The sequence below is a fragment of the Hylobates moloch genome, unplaced genomic scaffold (genome assembly GCF_009828535.3).
Source record: "Hylobates moloch isolate HMO894 unplaced genomic scaffold, HMol_V3 SCAFFOLD_1, whole genome shotgun sequence".
In the NCBI taxonomy this organism is placed as follows: domain Eukaryota; kingdom Metazoa; phylum Chordata; class Mammalia; order Primates; family Hylobatidae; genus Hylobates; species Hylobates moloch.
Window position 1 is genome coordinate 94,126,233 of NW_026652276.1, and position 24,189 is coordinate 94,150,421.

The window sequence follows — 24,189 nt, forward strand, 5'->3', positions numbered from 1 at the left end:
ACTCTCTTGAATCTGATGACTCTGATGTACTTTGATGACATGCATATTATATTATCATATTATATTGTTTGCTGTTTTCCCTTTTTACTGAGAGTGTTTATTTCTTACACTCTTCCTCCCCCTGCTCCCCATGCTTCAGTTTGTGTAGTTGCACTTGCATTGTCTTCAGATTCACTGATCTTTTCATTTCCTATGTTTGTATGCATTTAAGTATATCCAGGGAGTATTCCAGTTCAGGTGTTGTATTTTTCAACTCCAGATGTTTGATTTTTTCCTATACTTTATTTAAATACATTACATGTCTTTTTTTTTTAAATAGACACATTTATTCATTTGAATTCCTTCCTTATTAATTCCATCATCTCTATCATTGCTATATCTGTTTATATAGTCTAATTTTTCTCTTGGTTAAGGGCTGCATTTTCCTTTAGAGGGTATTTGTTTTTATTTTTGTGGGACGCTACCTTACAAGTATGTCAGCTTAGTCTCTTCAAGCCTGGGTTTTGAGTTTTTTTTGGTGGGTGAACTGTGTATTATCACAGGGTTTGTTTAGCCCTAATCCCAATACCTGGTCTTCTAGGGTTTCTGCTGAATGCCCTAGGTGTTTACTGAAGTTCCAGTGGGACTATAATGTCTTCAACACTGTGTGTACTTCAGCAGTTATCCAGCTTAGTTCTCTCTAGTAGTAGTAGTTGTTTTTTTGTGTTGTCTCTTGAAATCTCACCCTACACATGTGCAGCGTAGTATTCAGACAAAAACCAAGGGGACCTGTATGTGGATTTCTGGACCTCTTTCTCTTTTTTTTTTTTTTTTTTTTGAGACAGAGTCTCACTCTGTCGCCCAGGCTGGAGTGCAGTGGTGCGACCTCAGCTCACTGCAAGCTCTGCCTCCTGGGTTCACGCCATTCTGCCTCAGCCTCCTGAGTAGCTGGGACTACAGGCACCTGCCAGCACGCTTGGCTAATTTTTTGCATTTTTAGTAGAGATGGGGTTTCACTGTGTTAGCCAGGATGGTCTCGATCTCCTGACCTCATGATCCGCCCTTCTTAGCCTCCCAAAGTGCTGGGATTACAGGCATGAGCCACCGCGCCCGGCCTGGACCTCTTTCTCTGTAGAGCTCCTTCTGTTTTTGTATTCTCCCTTCAAATTGCTCTGATCTCTGTGTTCTCATCTAACAAGACCATTGTGCTTTTTTGGGGTACCCAGTCCCTACAGCATGGTGCAGTAAATGCTCAGGCATAATAGTCTAGTATCAGGAAACTGTTGTTTCCCATATTCTGCTTTCTGGTTGTTGACTGCAGAAAGACTGATTTAGTGCTAATTAACTCCACAATGTCTGACAGTCCCCTCTGTATTATTATTTAACCTGTTATTTTTTAGTCCATTAATGCAGAAATGTTTCCATCTTTGCTGTACTCTCATGTCCAGAACAAAGCCTGACACATTGTAAGTGCTTAGTAGCCATTTACTGAGTGCTGTATGCAGTAGATTATCTCTCCCTTTTTCCTGGATGGTCAAATTTCTCCTTCAGTGCGGACTCCCTCCAATTAGCATTGGAATATGTGTTAGTCTCCCTTTGTGTTAAACAGCCATATCTGGACCTGCCCTTATCTAATTCCCATCCTGCTTCAGTGTTGCTTTCATCCAGCAGTTCCATTGCAATAGCATTCACAAGTGAATGGCTTAGACCTATCTCAGTCTTAATCTCCCTTGATTGCTGGTGGCATTTGACACTGCTGGAATTCTCTTTTCCCTGACTTTCCTGACCCCATATTTTCTACTTATTTTCCTTCTGGCTGTCCCTTTGTCTTTCTGGCTTCTGTTTCTCTGACCAGGCATTAACTGCTGCTGATAGTTGGGGTATTGTCCATTGTCCTTGTTGTTCTACATATTGTTTCCTTGTAATCTCGTAATTACCATCCAGAAGCTGGTGTTTACTGAATATTTTTTTTTCTAGTTTCAGATTCATGTGGACAATTGGCCATTGACTTCTCTGTCCCTGAAGCTCTCAAAAGTATGCCCCAAATTAACTTAATCATTACTCTTGCCTCTCTGACATCATCATTCTTCTTCTTCTTTTTTTTTTCTTTGAGACAGAATCTTGCCCTGTTGTCCAGGCTGGAGTGCAATGGTGTGATCTCAGCTCACTGTAACCTCCGCGTCCTGGGTTCAAGTGATTCTCCTGCCTCAGCCTCCTGAGTAGCTGGGATTACAGGCATGCACCACCATGCCCGACTAATTTTTGTATTTTTAGTAGAGATGGGGTTTTACCATGTTGGCCAGGCTGGTCTCGAACTCCTGACCTCAAATGATATACCCGCCTGGGCCTCCCAAAGTGTTGAGATTACAGGTGTGAGCCACCCCGCCCAGCCTTACATCATCATTCTTGAGATTGCAATTTAGATAGCTCTAATTTCAAGAGACCTTTCCTGATTCTCCAAAGTGTTCTGTACCTTTTCCGTCTTAACACTTCCAACCCTAGTATTGAAATTGCCTTGTAGTGCATTGGCATTACCCCAAACCTGTTTATTTCCCTCACTAGGCATGAAATTCTTTGAAGATAGGAATGGCTGCTATCAGTAGGTGCTCAATAAGTATTTGGGGATGGATAAATGAAGGAATGAATGATATTATAGGAAGTGACTATTTTATTCAATGCATAATTTAGTTTGTTCTTCTGCTTTTAAAGGATAAACACATCTGCACTATTTTAATAGAATGTTCTAGTAATATCTGTAGCAGTGATGGTGGGTCATAGGCAGGCAGCAGTTGTGAATTCAGCATATCAGGGCAGCCTAAGGAAGGTGGGGTGTGTGTGTGTGTGTCTGTATGTACGTACATGTGTGTGATACTCAGACACACAGACATCCATCCATCTTAAGGTGTCAGAATATTAAGTAAGATTAAGTTGTGTTAGACAATGGAATCTTGCACAGTGACTTGACCCCCAGGATACCACTTCTGTTACAGTTGCTTGGGGAGGGGTCCTCTGATTTTCCTGTTTGTGCTGGATTTCTATTCATGATATGAGCGTCTCAACCTAATCCTGGAGCCAGAGCTGCTTGGGTTTGAATCCCAGCTCTGCCAACATGTGACCTCAGGCAAATACTGTTACTTTTCTGTGTGTGTTTCCTCAGTTGTAAGACAGGGTAATGATAATACACACCTTCTTAGAGGTAATGTCTGTAAAGCAATTAAAGGGTGCCTGGCACATGATAATTGCTGTTTAGGGGCTTATTAAATACAACCACAATGTTTGGGGCCATTATGTTACCTCCTTTTTACAGTTCCCAAAGTGAGACCCAAATAGCTGAGTGTTACAGAGTGTCCCTCCAGTAGCAGAGCTGGTCTGTCCGTCTATAGGCCCCTCTTCCTCAGCTGTGCTTACGTGCATCTTCACTCAACACTTAACCTCTGTTTAATGTCACAGGGCAGGCTCAGAGAGCAGCAGCCAGACATGGGTGTTTTCTACCTTTGGCCCTGCAGAGGATTTCTGTAAGAAAAGCAACATGACAGAGAGCCCCCCAGGACACATAGAAAATGAGTACTTGGAGTCTAAATTATAGAGAATAGAATGATTAAATCAGTGGTTCTCAGTTCAGACTGTGCATTAAAATCACCTAGTGGGCTTTTAAAATATACAGATGCCAGGGCTTCACCCCAGACTAATTAAATCAAGGTCTCTGAGTCATGAATAACATTGGTGGGTGGGGGCCAAGGACTTTTCAGAGCTCCCCAGGTAGTTCAGATATGCAGCCATGGTTGACAACCATTGACTTAGAGTTGCGAAGGGGTTCCCTTATTATCTTGTTCCTCCAGGGTTTCCTAAGCATTGACCTTATCAAAAGTAGGTCTGACAGTGTGTTCCCGGTGCCTGGACCTGGATATTTTTTACCTCAGCTTTAATTCAAACCATTATGTGCTGCTAGTCACTGTGGTGTGGGAGGAGCAGTGCACGAGGTGATGAGGAAGCCAGCCTGCCTCAAGGAGTTTAACATTTCCTAGGAAAGCAGTATCTGAATACTTAGATGATTCTATAACTGACTTGCACAGACGTTCTGCTGTCACAGTAGGTATTACTGAATAATGTGGCTGCTCCAAGTTTTTTAGTTATGTTCCATGTAGTTGTGAGTCCATGCCAAGGCACTCGGTCTCCTAAAGGTTCTCTGAAAAATCACTGACATGAGGCGGATTAATAGGCAAAAAGGCATGGGATTTATTTAATGTGTGTACATGGGAGCCCACAGAGTGAAGACCCAAACCCCAAATGAGGAACAGAAACTTTTATGCCCTTTTGAGGTTATAGAAATAATACAGGCTCAGAGAATGGCCCAAGACAGGTTTTAGTGGCAAGACAAGTAATGGGAGGGAAGAAGGGGGAGGCTTGGGTAGCAAGGGTGGTCTTATTATACAGATGAAGCCTCAGAGATAGCAGCTCTCAGAGAGAATAGATGATAGATGTTTCTTTTGAGATGTTTAAAGGCTGCAGACTCGCAGTCTCTCCTAGATCCAAGAAAGGCCTGGATAAGTTCATGGAGATTCTCTGTAGATGTAAATTACCCCGACAAAAGGTGGCATTCCAGAGGTACTTCTGTCTGCTGGCCCTGCAGCAGCCATTTCAAAGTATGTCAAATTAAAATATTTTGATTTCCTTCTGTGAGAAGTCATCAGAACATGAGGAGAGATCAAACAGCAAAGAATTGCCCTGGCTGCTGTCTTGGAGAGTGTAGGGGGACGAGAGTGAAAATGGAGGCTGTCGCAGCAATCTAGACAAAAGGTGACAGTGGCTTGGGCCAGGGTGGCAGGGGCATCTTTGAGAGTAGAGCCAGCAGGATTAGGATTCCACGGTCTGAGAAAGGAACCAAGGACGACTCCATGTTACACTTGTTTCTGCTCACCATAGTCTGTGTCTGTTAATACGTGATTTAGAATTTCATATTTTCCTTCTTGGGTACTTACAAGATAATTTAGTAGTTCTGAAAACTTTTCTATAGTTAGATTATTTTTGCTTTCTTTTTAGATGCAGAATAATATCTTTACCTATTTACGTGTATTGAGATTTTGCATTTGATTTCAGTGCTAAAGATTTTAAATAAAGCTCTAATTCAAAAATAACCGGAATTCTTGGAAGCTTAAATTATTTAAAGTTCAATAAGTAGATTATTTAGGTCATTTTACTTACTTTAGTGCTTTACATTAAAATTTTCCTGTTTAATGAACATTTAACTAATTAGGAAAATTTACTAATCAAATTGTCAGACTGTTAAATGGCTTGTCAAAATGTTTATTTAGCAGTTATTCCTGTCTTCTTAACATTGTGGATCTTTCTAACCCTCTAGTTCAGTTTTTTCTGGGTAATTATGTTAAGTGGTACTATTTAGCAATTATTTAAAAAATCCTTTATTATGAAAATAAGTCAGTGTGGACAATTAATAAAGCACAGAAAGTTTAAAGAAGCAAAAAATAAGTATACAAAATGAACCATAATTTTATCATTCTTAGGCAGCCACTCTTTTTTTAAAAAAAAAAAAAAAACTTTTTAGAGCAATTTTAGGCTCATAGCAAAATTGAGTAGCTGGTACACTGATTTCTTGTACACCTCCTGCCCCTGCACGTGCACAGCCTCCTCCATGATCACCGTCCCCCACCTGAATGGTATGTTGCAACCATTGATGAGCCTATATTGACACACCAGTATCACCTGAAGTCCATACTTTACATTGGAATTCACTCTTGGTATTGTACATTCTCTGGGTGTGGGTGAATTTATGAGGTGTGTATTCATGATTACAGTGTCCTATGGAGTCGTTTCACTGCCCTTAAAGTCCTCTGTCCTCTGCGTAGTTATCTCTTCCCTCTAACCCCTGGCAACCACGTGTCTTTTAACTGCCTCTGTAGTTTTTGCCTTTTGCAGAATGTCATATCATTGGGATCATACAGAATATATACTTTTCAGACTGATATCTTTCACATAGTAATATTTATTGTTTCCTCCCTGTATTTTCGTAGCTCATTTGTTTGATAACTCATTTGTTTTCAGTGCTGAGTAATACTCCATTGTGTGGCTATACTAAAGTTTATGTTTTCACCTAATGAAGAATATCTTGGTTGCTTCCAAGTTTTGGCAGTTATGAATAAAACTGACATAAACATCTGTGTGCAGGTTTTTGTATGCGGAAATAAGTTTTCCATTTCTTTGGGTGAATACCAAGGAGTGTGGATCATATGGTACGGGTATGTTTTGTTTTGTAAGAAAGCACCAGGCTGTCCTCAGAAGTGACTGTAACGTTTTACATCCCCAGCAGCAATGAGTGAGAATTCCCATTGCTCCATATCCTCCTTAGCATTTGGTGTTGTCTGGATTTTGGCCATTCTAGTGGTATGTAGTGGTATGTTGTTGTTGATGAAGTGTCTGTTAAGGTCTTTGGCTCATTTTTTTAATTTGGTTGTTTGAAGCAACTACCTTTAATGGTATTATTTCCTTCCTATCTTTTTATTTTTATGCTTTTTTATGTGAGTGGTTGAGATTTGGGGTAAATATTCCATCTTTTTTTTTTTTTCCATTTAACATCACGATGAAATCTTTTTCTGTTTTGTTAAAGTGCATTATGTCATTGTAACAGGTGTGTGATTATAATGAGATTTGACATTCACCTATTAGAAATTTTGGTTCTTTCAAAAAAGAGCCCGCATCGCCAAGTCAATCCTAAGCCAAAAGAACAAAGCTGGAGGCATCACGCTACCTGACTTTAAACTATACTACAAGGCTACAGTAACCAAAACAGCATGGTACTGGTACCACAACAGGGACATAGATCAATGGAACAGAACAGAGCCCTCAGAAATGACGCCGCATAGCTACAACTATCTGATCTTTGACAAACCTGACAAAAACAAGAAATGGGGAAAGGATTCCCTATTTAATAAATGGTGCTGGGAAAACTGGCTAGCCATATGTAGAAAGCTGAAACTGGATCCCTTCCTTACACCTTATACAAAAATTAATTCAAGATGGATTAAAGACTTATATGTTAGACCTAAAACCATTAAAATCCTACAAGAAAACCTAGGCAATACCATTCAGGACATAGGCGTGGGCAAGGACTTCATGTTTAAAACACCAAAAGCAATGGCAACAAAAGCAAAAATCAACAAATGGGATCTCATTAAACTAAAGAGCTTCTGCACAGCAAAAGAAACTATCATCAGAGTGAACAGGCAACCTACAGAATGGGAGAAAATTTTTGCAACCTACTCATCTGACAAAGGGCTAATATCCAGAATCTACAATGAACTCAAACAAATTTACAAGAAAAAAACAAACAACCCCATCAAAAAGTGGGCAGAGGACATGAACAGACACTTCTCAAAAGAAGACATTTATGCAGCCAAAAAACACATGAAGAAATGCTCATCATCACTGGCCATCAGAGAAATGCAAATCAAAACCACAGTGAGATACCATCTCACACCAGTTAGAATGGCCATCATTAAAAAATCAGGAAACAACAGGTGCTGGAGAGGATGTGGAGAAATAGGAACACTTTTACACTGTTGGTGGGACTGTAAACTAGTTCAACCATTGTGGAAGTCAGTGTGGCGATTCCTCAGGGATCTCGAACTAGAAATACCATTTGACCCAGCCATCCCATTACTGGGTATATACCCAAAGGACTATAAATCATGCTGCTATAAAGACACATGCACACGTATGTTTATTGCGGCACTATTCACAATAGCAAAGAGTTGGAACCAACCCAAATATCCAACAACGATAGACTGGATTAAGAAAATGTGGCCCATATACACCATGGAATACTATGCAGCCATAAAAAATGATGAGTTCGTGTCCTTTGTAGGGACATGGATGAAACTGGAAAACATCATTCTCAGTAAACTATCGCAAGGACAAAAAACCAAACACCGCATGTTCTCACTCATAGGTGGGAATTGAACAATGAGAACTCATGGACACAGGAAGGGGAACATCACACTCCGGGGACTGTTGTGGGGTGGGGGGAGGGGGGAGGGACAGCATTAGGAGATACACCTAATGCTAAATGACGAGTTAATGGGTGCAGGAAATCAACATGGCACATGGATACATATGTAACAAACCTGCACATTGTGCACATGTACCCTAAAACCCTAAAGTATAATAAAAAAAAAAAAAGAAAAAAAAAAAAAGAAATTTTGGTTCTTTCTACCTTTGCAAAATTATAAATAATATTGCCATTAAGATGATTGTGCCTGAAAACCTCCCCTGTGTTTTGTGTTATTTTCTTAGAGCATATCCTAGAAGCTAAGTGACTGGTTTGGAGAACAGAGACATTTTTGAGGGTCTTTGAACATATTATGAGATTAATTTCCAATGGTTATATTAATGAAAATACTAGCAGATAACAGTTACTGAGCTCCTTGTCTGTGACAGGCACTAGATTTAGTCTTTCAGATGTTTTTCAGTTCTCCCAGCACCACTGTGTATGGACTTAGGACGATTCTTGTTTTATGGGTGGAGAAACTGAAGCCTAGAAAGATGGTAAAAGTGGCCAATAAGAGACAGTAATAATGACAAAGATTCGAATAAAGAGATATGCTATATAGAGGAAGACTATTTTTTAAATTTCAGTTATTCTCAAATTGATTTACAGTGTTAACACAGTTCCAAACAAAATCCCTTAATTAAGGTAAAATATAGACGTTAATATTTATCAACTTTTTGGATGATGTTTTTAAATTTCAGTGCAATAGAAGAAATCATATAAGACACAAAGAAGAATTAAGACTGATGTGGCCAACAGATGAAGGAATGGCAAACAATGTGAAGAAAATATTCATATTTAAATTGTTTTAAATTAATAGTGGGCATTTTAATTCTATATAGTTCATAATATTTTTAAAATAATTTCAACTTTTATTTTAGATTAAAGGTATACAGGTGCAAATTTGTTATGTGGGTCTATTGGGTGATCCTGAGGTTTGGGGTATGGATGACCCCGTCACCCAGGTAGTGAGCATGGTGCCCAGCAGGTTTTATAAGTTTTCAGCCTACTCTCACCCACCCTTAGTAGTCCCCAGTGTCTGTTGTTTGCATCTTTATATCCATGTGTACTCAGAATCTAGCTCTCATTTATAAGTAAGGATATGTGGTATTTGTTTTTCTATTCCTGCGTTAATTTGCCTAGGATAGTGGCCTCTAGCTGCAACCATCTTGCTGCAAAAGACAAGATTTTATTCTCTTTTATGGCTGTGTAATATTCCATGGTGTGTTCCTGCCATGTTCTCTTTATTCAGTCCACCATTGATAGGCACCTAGGTTGATTCCATGTCTTTACTGTTGTGATGGAAAATATTCATATTTCAGAAGTAAGGAAAGAAGAGAGGGACGACAAAACAGCTTACCAATGTTTCAGAGCAAATGTCTTTAGACTGACTGTCTCATGGAGTTTGTATGTTTTTAGTCTAGATCTCCAGTCTGATTTTTGTATATAGGAGATTTACAATGGACATTTCTGCATTTTAGAAGTAGACTATGTTGTACAATCTCCTCTTATTTCTTGGGTGTGTCTTTATGCGTGAATTTGTGTTTTCCGTTGATGAAACAAGGAAAAAGATATACTTAAAACACCCAAGTATATCTGTAGATAATTTATGTATCAATTAGATGAACTATTACTGTTTTTGATAGAAAATCCATGTGGCTTAAGCAAGGGAAAGTTTTGTTTCTCTCTTAAATGTAGAGAGGTAGATAGTCCAGGGTTGGTGTGGCAGTCCCACAGCCATTAGGACTTAGGCGTCTTTGTCAGTCACTGCTTGCCATTCATGTCGTGTGTCTCCTCATGGTCCTAGGTCAGTGCTCTAGTCTGACTATGATGCATTTCAGCATGCACGAAGGAGGAGAGTAGTAGATGAAAATGAGCGGGGGTGGGAGGGAGCATATGCTTAGCTGTCTTTTAAGGAGGTTTCTGAATGTTGCCAAGCAGTACTTACACCCCGTCTCCTTGACCAGAACTGCAGGTACGTGGAACAAGGTACATTGTTTTATGCCCAGCTAAAAATCAGGATTTGTATTACTAAAGAGAAATGAGAGAATGGATATTGGGCTAGTAGTGTAACAATCTTGGCCCCATCACGCGCGCATGCGTGCTCTCTCTTTCTCTCTCTCTCTCTGTTTCTCTCATTTAAGTGTGATAAGAGCAAAAGAAACATTTCTAATACAAATCAGAACAATAATCATTTGGGCCCTTTTCTCCGCTGAATGTAAAGTTTTCATAATGAGGCATTATCAGGCTCAGAAGGTGCCTTTGACACTAGAGTTCCCTTGACATCATCCAAGATATTCTGCGGGTGGAAGGAGCAGGTGAGAGTAGCAGGGAGACTGGTCTTGGTGGGGAGGAGACCAGACCTGGAGGTGCAGTCAATTCTCATTCTGCTGTTTTGAGCAACCTTCTGAAGAAGAGCGGGGCTGTGCGACTGAGTACTGACTCTGAGCCCATTGTGACCATCCTGAGAGAACACCTCTAGGAGGAAAGAGTCCTGTATTTTAGAAAAAGAAGAAAATTCATTCTTCTTTTGTTGTGTCTGTATTAAATTCAGAAAGAAGTAAGGCTGACCAGCAAGACTTGGGAGGGCACAAATTACATCCTTCTGAATTGCTGAGCACAGGTCCATGTGATAGGCACTTAGTAATTACTTTAATGACAGTGATAAGATGGTGCTAAAACTATCATAATTTCAAACTCTGTAACTTCATGAATGATTTTATTTAAAAACACATACTGTCCTCTTTAATTTATGCTTACAGTTTTATTTGTGATCAAGTGTTCTCTATAATCTAGAATGTACTCAAAATAGTAGACTTCTCATATGCTCCAAAATTTAAAACTGAAAGAACAAGTAACTTTCTTGTTTTAGTATTTGGAAGTCATTTCAGAATCATATAAGGAGGTTAGCCAAAGAGAAATGTTGATGTAAATTTTGCTTTGTACATTTTATGCCATTTTTCAACTCACTTGATTTTACTGCTGAAATTACACGTGCATTATTTAAAAATCCTAGTGGTACAGTCTAAAAAACAAATCACCTTATTTTGATCAGTTTTTGATGATTGAAACAAAACTAATGAAAAATATTCTTCACTATGTAGAAGAGACTTAGCTGAAATTTTTCGTTTTTGACCTTTGAAAATGTTCATGTAGTATAATTAGGGCTTTCTGCACATGTCATTTCATTGCTAATTGTTTTTATACTTATAATTCATCAGATGAGAGCTAGTGTTAAATCTTCAATGCATGAAGTTGAAAATGTAAGAAAATTGTAGGACTCACCTTTGTTCCTATTCTTTAATTCAGAAGATATTTTCTTGTTTTTTGGTATACTCAAAAATATACATTTGCCTGTATATAAATATACATGCACATACATTTACACACCTATATAAAGTATAACATAGGTTATATATTATGTGATATATACATAGTATGTATACCATCAATTTATAATATACATATATACTATGTTTACTTATACATGCAGCTGTAGATCATAGGGTACACAGACAAACCCTAGGAATGGCAGCTACCTATGTCATACCATCCTGCTGGGTGATGCTTTTCATATTCTTTTAACCAACAACTTTTATAATTTGAATTAATTTGTCACAGGCTAATTATTGAAAGTATAGGTAATTTTTAGGTGTTCTACTTAAAGAGCTATTTTTTACTGAGTATATTTTAAAAAAGATTGTCAAATCTTTTAGGAAACTATTCTCCTGATTACTAAATGAAATATTTTTGAGCTTCCATGACCTCTTAAGGAATTCCTTTTCTGGTGTGCTACTAACAATATTTTCACAAAATGCTTTAAGCATACATTAATTAGGTTGTAATAGTCTTTTGGATGAATTATGTGTTTGTATACATGATAATTTGGGAAAGTTCATGGGAGTCTGGTGTGAAGAACTCTTGTTTGACAACAGTTTGAAGGATACTGAGTATTAGACATTTTTACTTTAAAGGAAATGGAGACAAAATCATTCAAAGGAAAGCACTCACTTAAGAATTCATTAACTATAGCAGACTTTATCACCCATTACTTGGGGAGATGAAAAAGCGCTCATTTCAAGGGTATCAAGTGCCATGTTGGGTCAGATCTGCCTGCTGTTCTCAGTTGTTGATAACCAGATACTTTTTTTTTTTTTTTTTGGTGAGGTGATGAGTGTGTGCCTTTTATTGTGTTATCTCAGAAGATTAGGGTTATAAGCAAACATTCCTGATTTTTCTCTATAGCCTGTATTTTATACATTATTCATAAATGTATGAAAATCATTACTGAATCTAGTTACATTTTTAGTCTGAACCGTTTCTAGAAGGAATTTCTTAAGCTTTCTGAAAAAAGTAGCAGCATGTGGTGTGATAGGAAACTGATTAGGTTTATAAGAGTGCCCAGTAATTCACACATGTTCATCATTATGTAAAAATTTCAGTTATTCCCTATTTATTCTTCCATTTTGTAGAGCACTAATGTTTAGTCTGTCTTCATGTTGAATGCATATCCTCTTAATTATTTTAGCTGATTTTTGTCTAGTGTACTTCATTTCCTCTTAAGTTGTACCTTTGTAAATTCTGTAGAGTATTAGAGAGAGAGAGAGATGCATCATGGTTCTGCAGAACAGGAACTCAAGTAGTGTTCTGTGTTTTTACTCCTCTTCCTGGCGATACTCAACACTTTTGCTTGCTTCCTGCAGGAATGTATTGGCCTGTTTCATTAGGAAATAGCCCACGACAACTTAGGGAGCCAGGCACTTGTCACTTTTCATGACTCGCAGCTCAGAGCCTGTCCCGCCTAGAGTAAGGTGGAGGTATAATTTTGGATGTGTTACTGCAGGTTGTCCATGTTGATGCCCACCATTGTTCTGCTAAGGCTTTCAGCTGTTCTGTGTTGTATCATCTATTCGCCTTGAATTGTATTGCCACTAGTGCCTCCTTTTCCCAGCACACGGAAGGAATTGCCTGTGCATTTCCTCTCCTAGGTCATCATTACATAAGACCATTTTAATACCTCACACTACAGTTAAAATTGCTCTTTCTGGAAAACAAATTCCTTTTTATTATGGTATCTTTAGCCCATTCTCAGTGACTAAGTATTTTTTCTCATTCTAATGGTAATTCATTTGGTATTTTTTGTGTTTGTTTTCGTGACTTCTCTCTCTTTGGTGGAGAAGCTTACCAGAAGTACTTAAAGAGCCAATTAAGTTACAGTTTTAGGCCCTTATTTTGTCAAAGCATTTATTTTTCAAAGTGTTTTAGTGAGATATTTATATTTATAGTTTTTTTGTTTGTTTTGCCTAGAAGATAGGATGAGCTTATATAGCATACCCAGTTTGAGTATGAGGCAGGAAAATACATTCTTTAGGGGTGAATAATTTATTTTATACTATTCTTTCTGGAGATAAAAATTTTAAAGCATGAGCCTTTTTGCTTCAGGACATTGATCTGAGAAATAATTTTATGAATAAGATCTCAAAAACATAGGCAACAAAAGTAAAAATAAATGGGATTATTTCAAACTTAAAAGCTTCTGCACAGCAAAGGAAATAACAGAATGAAAAGACAACCTACAGAATGGGAGAAAATATTTGCAAACTGTTCATCTCAAACGGGACTAATATCCGGAATATACTAGGAACTTAAACATCTCAACAGCAAAAAAAAAAAAAAAAAAAAAAGATTAAAAAATGAGCAAATCATCTGAACACACATTTCTCAAAATAATGCATATACGTGACCGACAAATATATGAAAAATATGCTCAACATCACTAATCAGGGAAATGCAAATAAAAAACCACAATAAGATATCATCTCCTCCTGGATAGGATGGCCATTATTAAAAAGACAAAAAAATAACATGCTGGCAATGATATGGAGAAAAGGAAACTCTTACACACTATGCAGGAATGTAAACTAGTGTGGTCACTATGGAGAGCAGAGTGGAAGCTCCTCCAGCAATCCCACTACTGGGCATTTATCCAGAGGAAAGGAAATCAGTTTATCAAAGAGATACCTGCACTCCTGTGTTTATTGTAGCACTGTTCACAATATACAAGATACGGAATTAACCCATGTCCAACAACAGATGAATGGATAAAAAAATGTGCTATATATACGCAATGGAATATGCTATTCAGCCATAAAAAAAAAAAAGTCCTGTCATTCGAGACAACAAAGATGGAACTGGAGGACATTATGTTTCTTGAAATAAGCCAGGAACAGAAAGTTAAACACCACATATGTTCATATATGCAGAAGCTAAAAAGAAGTTGATTTCATAGAAGTCAAAAGTAGAACAAAGAATAGGAGAGTTGAAGGAAGAGTGGGGGATAGGGAGAGATTTGTTAATATGAAACTCCAGCTAGATAGGAAGAGTCAGTTCAAGTCTTCCATAGCACTGTAGGATGGCTATCATTAACCGTGATTATGGTTTAAATATCTAGGAGGATATTGACTGTTCCCAACACAAACAAGTGATAAATGTTTGAGATGATAAATTATGCTAATTAACCATTACTATACATTGTAATGTATCAAAACATTACTGTGTACCCCATACATATATATGATTATTATGTGTCAAATAAAAATAAAAGTGTGAGCCTTGCTACCCAATAATTACACTTTTGGGGATTTGTTGTATGAAATAAGAGTAACAACAATAATAGTTAACATTTCTATGTTGCTTGCTATGTTTTGGGCATGATTTAAAGCATTTGACATACATGCACTTACCTAACTCATTGAAATCCTGTGAAGTAGGTTCTGTTATACCGATTTTATAAAGAAATTGAGGCTCAGAAGATTAAGTGATTTGTCCAGTTTTAGTCTGTCTCTGTTACATCCAGAGATACGCATAAAAAATATGTAGAGGATTAGTAATTTTAAATCCATTTATATTTCCACAATAGAGGTTATCATTAAATAAGAGGAGACTCATATAATAGAATTCTATTAAGAGATAAAAATGGCAAGTCTAGCCTTCTGTAATGCTAAACTTATAAAAAGTATGGTTCTATTTTAGTAAAAAGGATGTTAATATACATATATTGAATGCAAATATTGTGTATATAAACTAGAAAGCCATGCAACAGAATATTAATAGTAGTGATGAACTCTGGATATTGGGATTAAGGGTGATTTTATTTGTGCATGTGTTTTTCTATTTTCCAGTGCTTTTTCATTGAGCACATTCTGCATTTGGGAAAGAAAGGTTATTTAAAATTGTTCTTATTAAAGTTACTGCATTTAATTCTGTTTTTGCCATTGTGTCAGTTAGGCAAGTAAAAATGCTAGATATCAAGTTACCAGAATCTTCTCTGGAGCCCTTCCTCTGGGGGTTACATGTATATCCTGCCTGTCTTTTGGCACAGTGATTTGTAAGTGACATGGTTTAAGGATTTGGACCAACAGGTTCATCGTTTCACCTTGCTTTCTTCTAGAGCTCCTGGATAAATTCCGTCCGGTTTCAATGATTTATCTATATTCAGTTTGTCAACTTAGGTAAGAACATCCTGTGTGGCTCTCTGTTTGCTCTGTTGAGTCCTTGTATGGTTATCTTGTTAGTATAGTGCTAATGATAACAGGCTGTGTGTAGAATCTCTCTGTACACAGCTTTGAACTCTGCTGTGTTTGGTGGTGCAGACTACACCCTGAATCCTGTTAAAGAAAACCTTTGAGATCATAAAAGGATGTTTGGAAGTTTTAATATAAATCTCTTACTTATATCAAAAGCAGTTGAAGCAAATAGTCTTGAAATGTACTACAGTTCTAATATATCTGACCTGCTTCCTTTACAATTCAGTTTGGCTATGGTAATCTCTGCAATCTTCTCCTTAATAAAAACTGAAACATTAAGTCTGCCCCTTTAATCCCTGTTCAAGAGGGTATGTCCATACTTGAACCCATTTACCAGCATTTAAAGAACCAGCTGCTGTTTGCATAGCATGTCTGAGATTGCATTTTGTCCTGTCTACCTTTTTATTAGACCTTGCACAGCCATATTTGTGAGTGGATTAGTTTCCTGTTGTTGCCATAATAAATTACCACAAATTGACCAGTTTAAAACAACACTCATTTATCATTTCCCAGTTTGGTAGGTCACAAGTCTAGGTAAGGTATGGCTACACTAAGCCTCTGCCCTTTCAACAAGGCCAAAATCAAGGCGTTGGCAGGGCTGTCTATGTTCCTTTCTGGAATTTCTGAGGATGAATCTTCTTCTAAACTTATTAGAATTGCCTGAGTTCAGTTTCTTTGTCGAATGGAAGCCTCCATTTTCTGCCGGCTCTTGGCCAGGGGCTGGTCTTTGCCCATGGAGGTTGCTCACATCCCTTCGCGTTTTCCACGTGACCCTGTCCAGCAACAGCAGCGTGAGTGCCATTCAAGGGAATCTTTTACTTCCCTTCTGCTACATCTTTCTGCTTTAAGAGATCATGTGATTAGATTGGGGCCAGCCAAGTAATCCAGAATAAGCTCCCTACTACATTTGCAAAGTCCCTTTTGCTTTGTAAAGTAACAGATTCATGGGTTCCAGGGATCTGGAACATGGACATCTTTTGGGGGCCACTCTGCCTACCACAGTGAGCCTGTTTGTTCTCATGTATACAGACACACTCTTTTCTATGTGTTTAGCACTACAGTGGATACCCAGACCGTAAGCGTCATAGTCCTGACACATGAGTTGGTAAAAATCCAACTGGGAACTTGTGATAAGCATTTATGTTAGTGTTTTAGGAGTTTAAAGGAAAGCAACATTAGTGAAGACGGAAAATAGCAAAGGCCTTGAGGAGGAAGCACATGAATTTTGCCCTTGAAGACTACTGTGGATTCGATAGTCCAAGGATTGAGGAGTTACAGAAGTGGGGGAAGAACTCGATCGACTTGAACAAATACAATGTAGGATTGGGCCTGATGTGTTTAGTGTGACAGGCAGAGAGGCGATACTGATTGGGAGGAAGTAGTAAGAAATAAAATATACAGTTGTACAAGGTTTGGAGGGGCATGCAGTGGAATTTCAATTCAATTTCCTGAAAAGGGATTTTATCTCACTAAGATTTGAGCAAGATAGTAATATACGAAATAAGTGTTTCATAAAGATGAGTCTGGGCGTGATCCGCAGGACAGAGAGAAGGTGGAGTTAGCCAGGTGAGCATGGGATACGGGGTTTGGGCCACCACCATCAAGCATCTTCTTATTTAGATCATCTTAGATCTTGACTGCCTAGGATTGTTACCATTTCGAAACATAGGCTTTAAGTGGCTACTTCATTAACTCCTTCATTCGCCGTACTATCTTTTGGTTTCATTGTATACAATAACTGTTTTTTTTTTGAGGTCCTGGTGTTAATCAGAATCATGCATCTTTCTCCTCTGTCAGGCTTTCAGTGCTTCACATACTTTTCAGATAGTCTTCAGAACTCCTTCAGGACAGAGAGAACTGCTTTTTCTATATGAATACGGAGAGCTAAAAATTCAGAAATTTGAAGTGATTTATGAGGATCACCCAGCATGTCAGTGTATCCAGTAGAAGTGAAATTCCAGTCTTTAATTCGGAGCCAATGCCCAATCCCTGCGTCTACTCTTAGAGACAATTTAAGAGAATCTTCAGACCCACAGCTTAAAATAACTCATGTATGTGGCATAAAATAAATACTTGGGAGCTCCTTGGATGTGGGGTGTTTGTCTTGATTATCTTGGGTGCCCCTTCAGCTTATTATGGGTCCTGGCTCATAGAGGGAGCCCTGAGATGTTTGTTAAATCAGTGATTGATGATTGGGACCGCCTAGGCTGACCTTTGAAAGACTTCTTACTTCCTATACTCTTCACAACTGCCAGAGGCTGGGGAGACAGTTGACAAACCTGGGGAGGTGCTATCCTAATCTGCAGAGATGCTATCCTAAATCACTGACCAATTCCAGCTTTAAGGTTCACAGAACCTTTTGAAAAACATGATCTTGTTTTAAAATTGTTTACATGTTGATCCATTTTGATGGGGGGTGAGAGTCACTATTCACATCGGTAAGTATGGCCAGCCTTTGTCTGCGGAGATGTGATTAGTTTGTTAAGTTCAAAGTAGCATTTTAGACATGATTCCAGTAAAGGTTAGGGGCACTCTTTGGCTCTTAAATTTTATTTCAAAGTAAGAGTTCCCTAAGGGCTAGTTTGACTTATTTAATTAAACTGTACAGGACTTGGCTAATAGTTTTATAAAAACCCTCTTCAAGGCAAAGTTGTAATTTAATACAAAATGGTAAATTGGTAAACCTTCAACATTTGTATCATGAAACAGGTGATATAACTCAAGATTAAATACATGTAAACAATTTAGATATCACCTTTGAATTGGAAATGGCAATATTTGTATATTTTTGACAATGCTTGAAGGAGCAAAATCTCATGAAAAACACTATATGCAGTTGACCCGAATGATACAATGTTAAAGAGCCACTGCAGAAGCATTTGCAAATCGTAAATTAAAGAGCTCATTCTCAATTAACGGTTACAGATGTCTTCTCAGTGCAGGGAAGTGTGCTAGGGACTGCATCCTGGAGGTACAGTCTGTGCTGGCATAGGGCTTCTAACCTAGTGGAGGTGACACAGACACAGGATGTAGTTTCCAAAGCAGTCTACTACGGGTCCAGTGAGAGCACGCAAACATTCTTAACACAGGGTAGGTTACCACTGAGTGCTAGATAGTGGATGAAAGTGACCTTTCTACCCCTCTCTGCCTGGTGAACGGCTACTAATCTTTCAATGTTAGCGAAAGCGCCTAAGACTCCTGTGGATGGTCTTTTTCGATCCCGTACAGCCTTTATTCTCTGCAATACTCAGCGTGCGCTGCTTTCCAAGCATTTGTGATACCTCAGTGGGCATAGTCTACCAGAATGAGTGCAGGATGGGGAAGTCTGGGACTCCCAGCCTCCCAGAGCAGGAGAAAAACTTGTAACTGTCAGAAATCAGAATTAATCGATTAATAATAGCAAATATTAAGTAACAAATATTAAGGTTAATTTTTTAAATATTCTACCAGCCAATTTAGTCTCTTTGTTCTAATTTCATCTTCACCAAGCAGTCTTATGGTTGTACATTTGGTTTTCTACGCCCTTATGTGGCAAAAATATTGCTGTGATTGTGGGTATAGCCCCTGCTGTCAGCTCAAGACTTGATGTCTGTACATTCTCCTTTGAGTCTGGATCCTTGATCCTGGCCTGTGATTCCATCTCAGGAGTTAGAAGCCTGCAGTGCCTGGCCTGAGTCAGCACATTAGCTTCATTGACAACATTGGTTCGTTCAACAAATATTGCCTGAGGAGAAGACATTTAAGCAAAGACCTGCAGGAAGGAAGGGAGTTAACTAAGTGGGGCAAGAACTTCCCAGAATGAAGAAACACCAACATTAATTGCTTGAGGTATGACAGGTGAGGTCAGGGGCACCAGTTTGTATAGGGCTTTTTAAAACATTATTTGGAGTGAGATGACAAGCCATAGAGGATACTGAGTCAAGGTAGAAATAACAAAATCCTACTTAGGTTTTAACAAAATTACTGTGATTGCGGTGTTGAGAACAGTGAGAAGGTGGCAAGGATGGAAGCAGGGAGATCAATTAGGGGGCTGTTTAAATGATCCAAACAAAAGATAATGAGGTAATTGGATCAGGTGGTAGCAGTACAGATGTCAGGAAGTATAGAATTGGGGAATATATTTTAAAGACTATGCCAAACAGGCCTTACTGACAGATGGGATATGGAGTGTGTGTGTGTGTGCACGCTCATGTACACATGTGTACGTGTACCTGTAAATAAAGGAGAGAAAGAACAAAGGATAACCCCAACGTTTTTAGCTGAGAAATTGTGTTTTCACACACACTGAAATGGGGAAACTGAGAGCAGCATGTTTGATAGTCAACATTAGGAGCTTACCTTTAGACATGTTCACTTCGAGAAGTCTGTTAGGCAGAAGGAACTGTTGCACAGGCATTGAGTTGTACAAATCTGGAGTTATACTCTGTAGAGGTCCAGATTAGAAAAAAAATTGGAGGGTCATCAATCTAACAAAAGGTTTAAAAACCATGGGAATGTGCTGGGTGCAGTGAGTCACACCTGTAATCCCAGCATTTTGGAAGGTCCAGAGGGGAAGAGGAAGGATCACTTGAGGATAGGAGTTCAAGACCAGCATGGACAACATAGCAAAACCTCATCTCTACCGCCACCCCCTCCACAAAGAAAAAGCTGGGTGTGGTGGCAGACACCTGTAGTCCCAGCTACTGAGGAGGCTGAGGTGGGAGAATCACTTGTGCCCAGGAGTTTGAGTCTGCAGTGACCTCTGATCACACCACCACACTCCAGCCGGGGCGACAACAAAAAACACCCAGTGGAATGGATGAGATCACTTAAGGAGCAAATGTAGATAGAAAATAGAAGAGGTCTTTTGACTGAAAACTGGGCCTCTCCAACATGTAGAGGTCTGGGCAATAAAGAGGAACAAGCAAAGGAGCCTGCAGTGGGTGGAACAGCCAAAGCAGTGTGGAATCCGGGAGAATGTGGTGTCCTGGAAGCTGTGGGAAGAAAGGTCCCTTGTGCCAAGCATGGCTTCCGAGTCAGCCAGAGGAGGCCTGACACCCGCATGCTGAATTTAACTACATGGGTGTTACTGGTGCCATTGAAGAACAGTCTTGATGAAGTGGTATTGATGAAAACCTGACCAGAGTGGATTCAGGAGGCAATGGAAAGAATGAAAGGGGAGATCGCAAAGATAGACAATTCTTACATAGGTGTTTTTTTTTTTTTTTTTTTTTGTAAAGAGGTAGAGGAAAACTGTCAGCTGGTGGAAGGAGAGAGGGGCTTTCAAGAGGCTTTAGAAAATGTAATAGAGTATCTGTGGACAGAGGGGAAAATCAGTGGAGAGGGAAAGTTAGTGATAAGGAGAGGCTGGAATTATGTTCTTGATGTAGTGTCCAGTGCATGCTTTGGCCTTAGATAGGAGCATGGCCAATTTATCTATAGCACTAGGAGAGAAGGCAGAACGTCCGGTATGGAGGCATGTAGGTGGGAAGATGAAGAGATAAGGGCTTGGGCAGGTACTCTTCTGATTGTATTTATTTTCCCAGAGAAGCCAGGAGCAAGGTCATCAGCAGAAAGTGCGGAAGAGGGAGGAGATGTGGGAGGCTTGCGGAAAGCAGTATGCAATGCGAGGGCAGTGGGAATGGGAATGGACCATGCCAGTGATTGCCAGGCAGCAAGAAGTGCCTGCTGGAGGCTGTGATTATGCACTCAGAGGAGGACCAATCAGTAGAGTTGTGTATTTTTCTCCAGACACAGTCAGTTGCCTGGGAGCAGAAATGAAGATCATGCTGTAAGAGAGTGGGATTACAGTTGACCCCCCCCATGTCTCAGGTTCCACATGCACAGATTCAACCAATTGTGGATCAGAAATATGTGGAAAAAAAATACAACAATAGAAATAATACAAATAAACATATAACTATTTATGTAGCATTTACATTGTATTAAGTACTATAAGTAACCTAGAGATGATTGGAAGTGTACAGGAGGATTTGCATGGGTTATTTGTAAATACTACGCCGTTTTCTATCAGGGACTTGAGCATCTGAGGATTTGGGTATTCTTGGTGGGCCCTGGAACCAATGCCCGTGGATCCCGAGGGATGACTGTATGTATGTCTGTACATGATGATGGGCCTCTCTCCATGAATTTAAGTCACCAGGAGTGGGTTTGGGGAGCATCAGCTCATTTTCTGCCTGTTTATCAGCAGACACAGATTGGGTAGTTTTCTCACTTGCACCTACGGAAAATCCTCCTTGCTCCTGAGGCTGTTTGACTCAGTGTCTCCCATTTCTTGTGTCTGGGAGGTTGATGGCATAGTACATTTACTCCCCAAGTAGTCTGTGAGTGTGGTTGGTTGATTAAGGTGGCTGAACTGAACTCAGCATCTCCCAGCACCACCAACCTGCAAAGTGTTTTTGGTAGGTGCTGTGTGTGCAATATCCTTCTGATTGCAAAGGCCTGTACTCTAGCATTAGGTCGGGATTAATTCCTGTCAGGTCTTTTTTTTTTTTGTCTTAGAGCCCCTTTTCTAATGAAGGGATTAATTTGGGTAGGTGATATCAACTTGCAAGCCATATTTAGAGTTGATTTTCCAAATGAGTTCCCCCAAATGCGCTATTATTTCCTGTCTCCATTGTAAAATATTTCTTCTTCCTGGAATTCTCTAACTCCCTGTTCTTTGAGAAATAAAAAAAAATTATCAATTTTAATGTAATAAATTGTCTTATGTAATTTTGTTACTTAAATATGATTCACGTTTTACCAAGGACTTAAAATTTGGATAGGAATAGAGATTGAGATAATATAGCTCTACTCTCAAATAATTCATATTGTGGGCCGGGCACGATGGCTCACACCTGTAATCTCAGCACTTTGGGAGGCTGAGGCAGGTGCAGTCACCTGAGGTCGGGAGTTTGAGACCAGCTTAACCAACATGGAGAAACCCTGTCTCTACTAAAAATACAAAATTAGCGGGGTGTGATAGTGCATGCCTGTAATTCCAGCTATTCAGGAGGCTGAGGCAGGAGGATTGCTTGAACCCAGGAGGCAGAGGTTGCCGTGAGCCGAGAATGCATCACTGAACTCCAGCCTGGGCGACAGAGCGAGACTCCGTCACAAAAAAAGAAAAAAAAAAATGACACTGTGGCCTTTATAGGATATCTTTTTACTGTCTAGTTTTACATATAATTTACCATACATTTTTTTATTAGGATACCTATTTTACTGTAAACTGGCAATATTTTTCACATATTGGAGATAATTTTTAAAGTCAGTTCTTTGTCTATGATATAACTTCCATTTAATAATCATTGTTTTTAGATTTAGAATTGTGTCAGCTCCCTTTCTATAGCATATAGTTTCCATACGTAAAGTAATCTGAGTATATATCTTATGTGTGTGCGTGTGTGTCTCTGAATTTTTGTCATTGTTTGCAGATGGTTTGGTGGAATTCTATTTTTAGTTATGTTTTTTCTCCATCACTTTGCTTGGGAACGCTGGATGAAGTGGTTACTTTCATTTCTCTTTTTCGCCATCATGATTGTTTCCTGCAGTCCCATTTATTTTTGTCAAGTTTTTCCTCATGCCATCAATCTGTCTCATTTGTGTATCGATTCTGTTTCTTTTTCTTTTTTCACAGCTGCGAAGAGCCACGGATGGTCTTTTATTTGGTTGGTTTTCATTCCTGATGCATATACAAACCACTAGAGTATGCATTTTTGAATCTTATAAATATCTTCCAGATTTAGCTTTATATTATGAAGATATTTGTCACTTGGGCAGCTCAGAAAGGCTTTTTCCTTGAGACACTCTCTGCTTGCCTTTTATAATGTTCAGACAGGAGGTTGTCAGTTAACTTGCTATAAATCTACCTTCAGCTTCAGTGTGCTATAATTATATAAGTTCTATTATTAATGACGCATTTCTGGTTTGGTCTGCTCTTGACAGTGCTAGTGGTCACCAGCCCTGCTATTCTGGCATTTATAGTGAGCACATATCTTCTGATAATTATATTTCTCTTTTATAAAACGTTTGTATACACATTTCTTTTAATGTATCAGCATAGCAAATATTTTCCAAATGTCCACAATGTCCAAGGCACTGTTGTAAGCAATGGGAGTGCTATGGTAAATAAGATGCCATATACAAATTACATTCTAGTGTGGGAGACAGCAAGTAAGAAAGACACTTGATAGAGCTGCAGAGTGTTGAGTACTGTGAGGAACATGAAACAGGATGTGAACGTGGAGATGGAGGCATGTGCTGTGGTCATGGAAGGCCTTTTGGGGGAAGTGACTTTTAAGCAGAGACCTGATTGATATGATGCCATGAAGGGCAGTTTAGGGAAGGGAGCAGCAAGTCAAAAGGCCCTGAGGCTGGAGTGTCTCGGGGCCAGCAAGAAGGTCAGAGTGCCTGGATGATAGTTGGCTAGGGGGTGAGTGGTAGGAATTGAGGCTGGATCATTGCCAGTTAGAGGGTGAGTGGTAGGAGATGAGGTTGGATGATAGTCAGCTAGGGGGTGAGTGGTGGGAGGTGAGGTTGGAGGGATAGCCAGTTAGCAGGTGAGTGGTGGGAGGTGAG

General features: G+C 39.1%; 1 protein-coding gene across 1 annotated transcript in view; it reads left to right on the top strand.

Moving 5' to 3' along the window:
* The window catches only part of LOC116810278 (nebulin-like), a 106,133-nt gene extending 84,732 nt beyond the window's left edge, over nucleotides 1–21,401 (top strand). Inside the window, exons 8-12 of the mRNA XM_032754463.2 lie at nucleotides 17,425–17,557; nucleotides 18,553–18,717; nucleotides 18,808–18,901; nucleotides 20,506–20,728; nucleotides 21,153–21,401. Of these exons, the coding sequence (XP_032610354.2) occupies nucleotides 17,425–17,557; nucleotides 18,553–18,717; nucleotides 18,808–18,901; nucleotides 20,506–20,728; nucleotides 21,153–21,401 (864 nt within the window). The remainder of the gene's footprint in view (nucleotides 1–17,424; nucleotides 17,558–18,552; nucleotides 18,718–18,807; nucleotides 18,902–20,505; nucleotides 20,729–21,152) is intronic.
* Nucleotides 21,402–24,189: the final 2,788 nt, after the last annotated feature.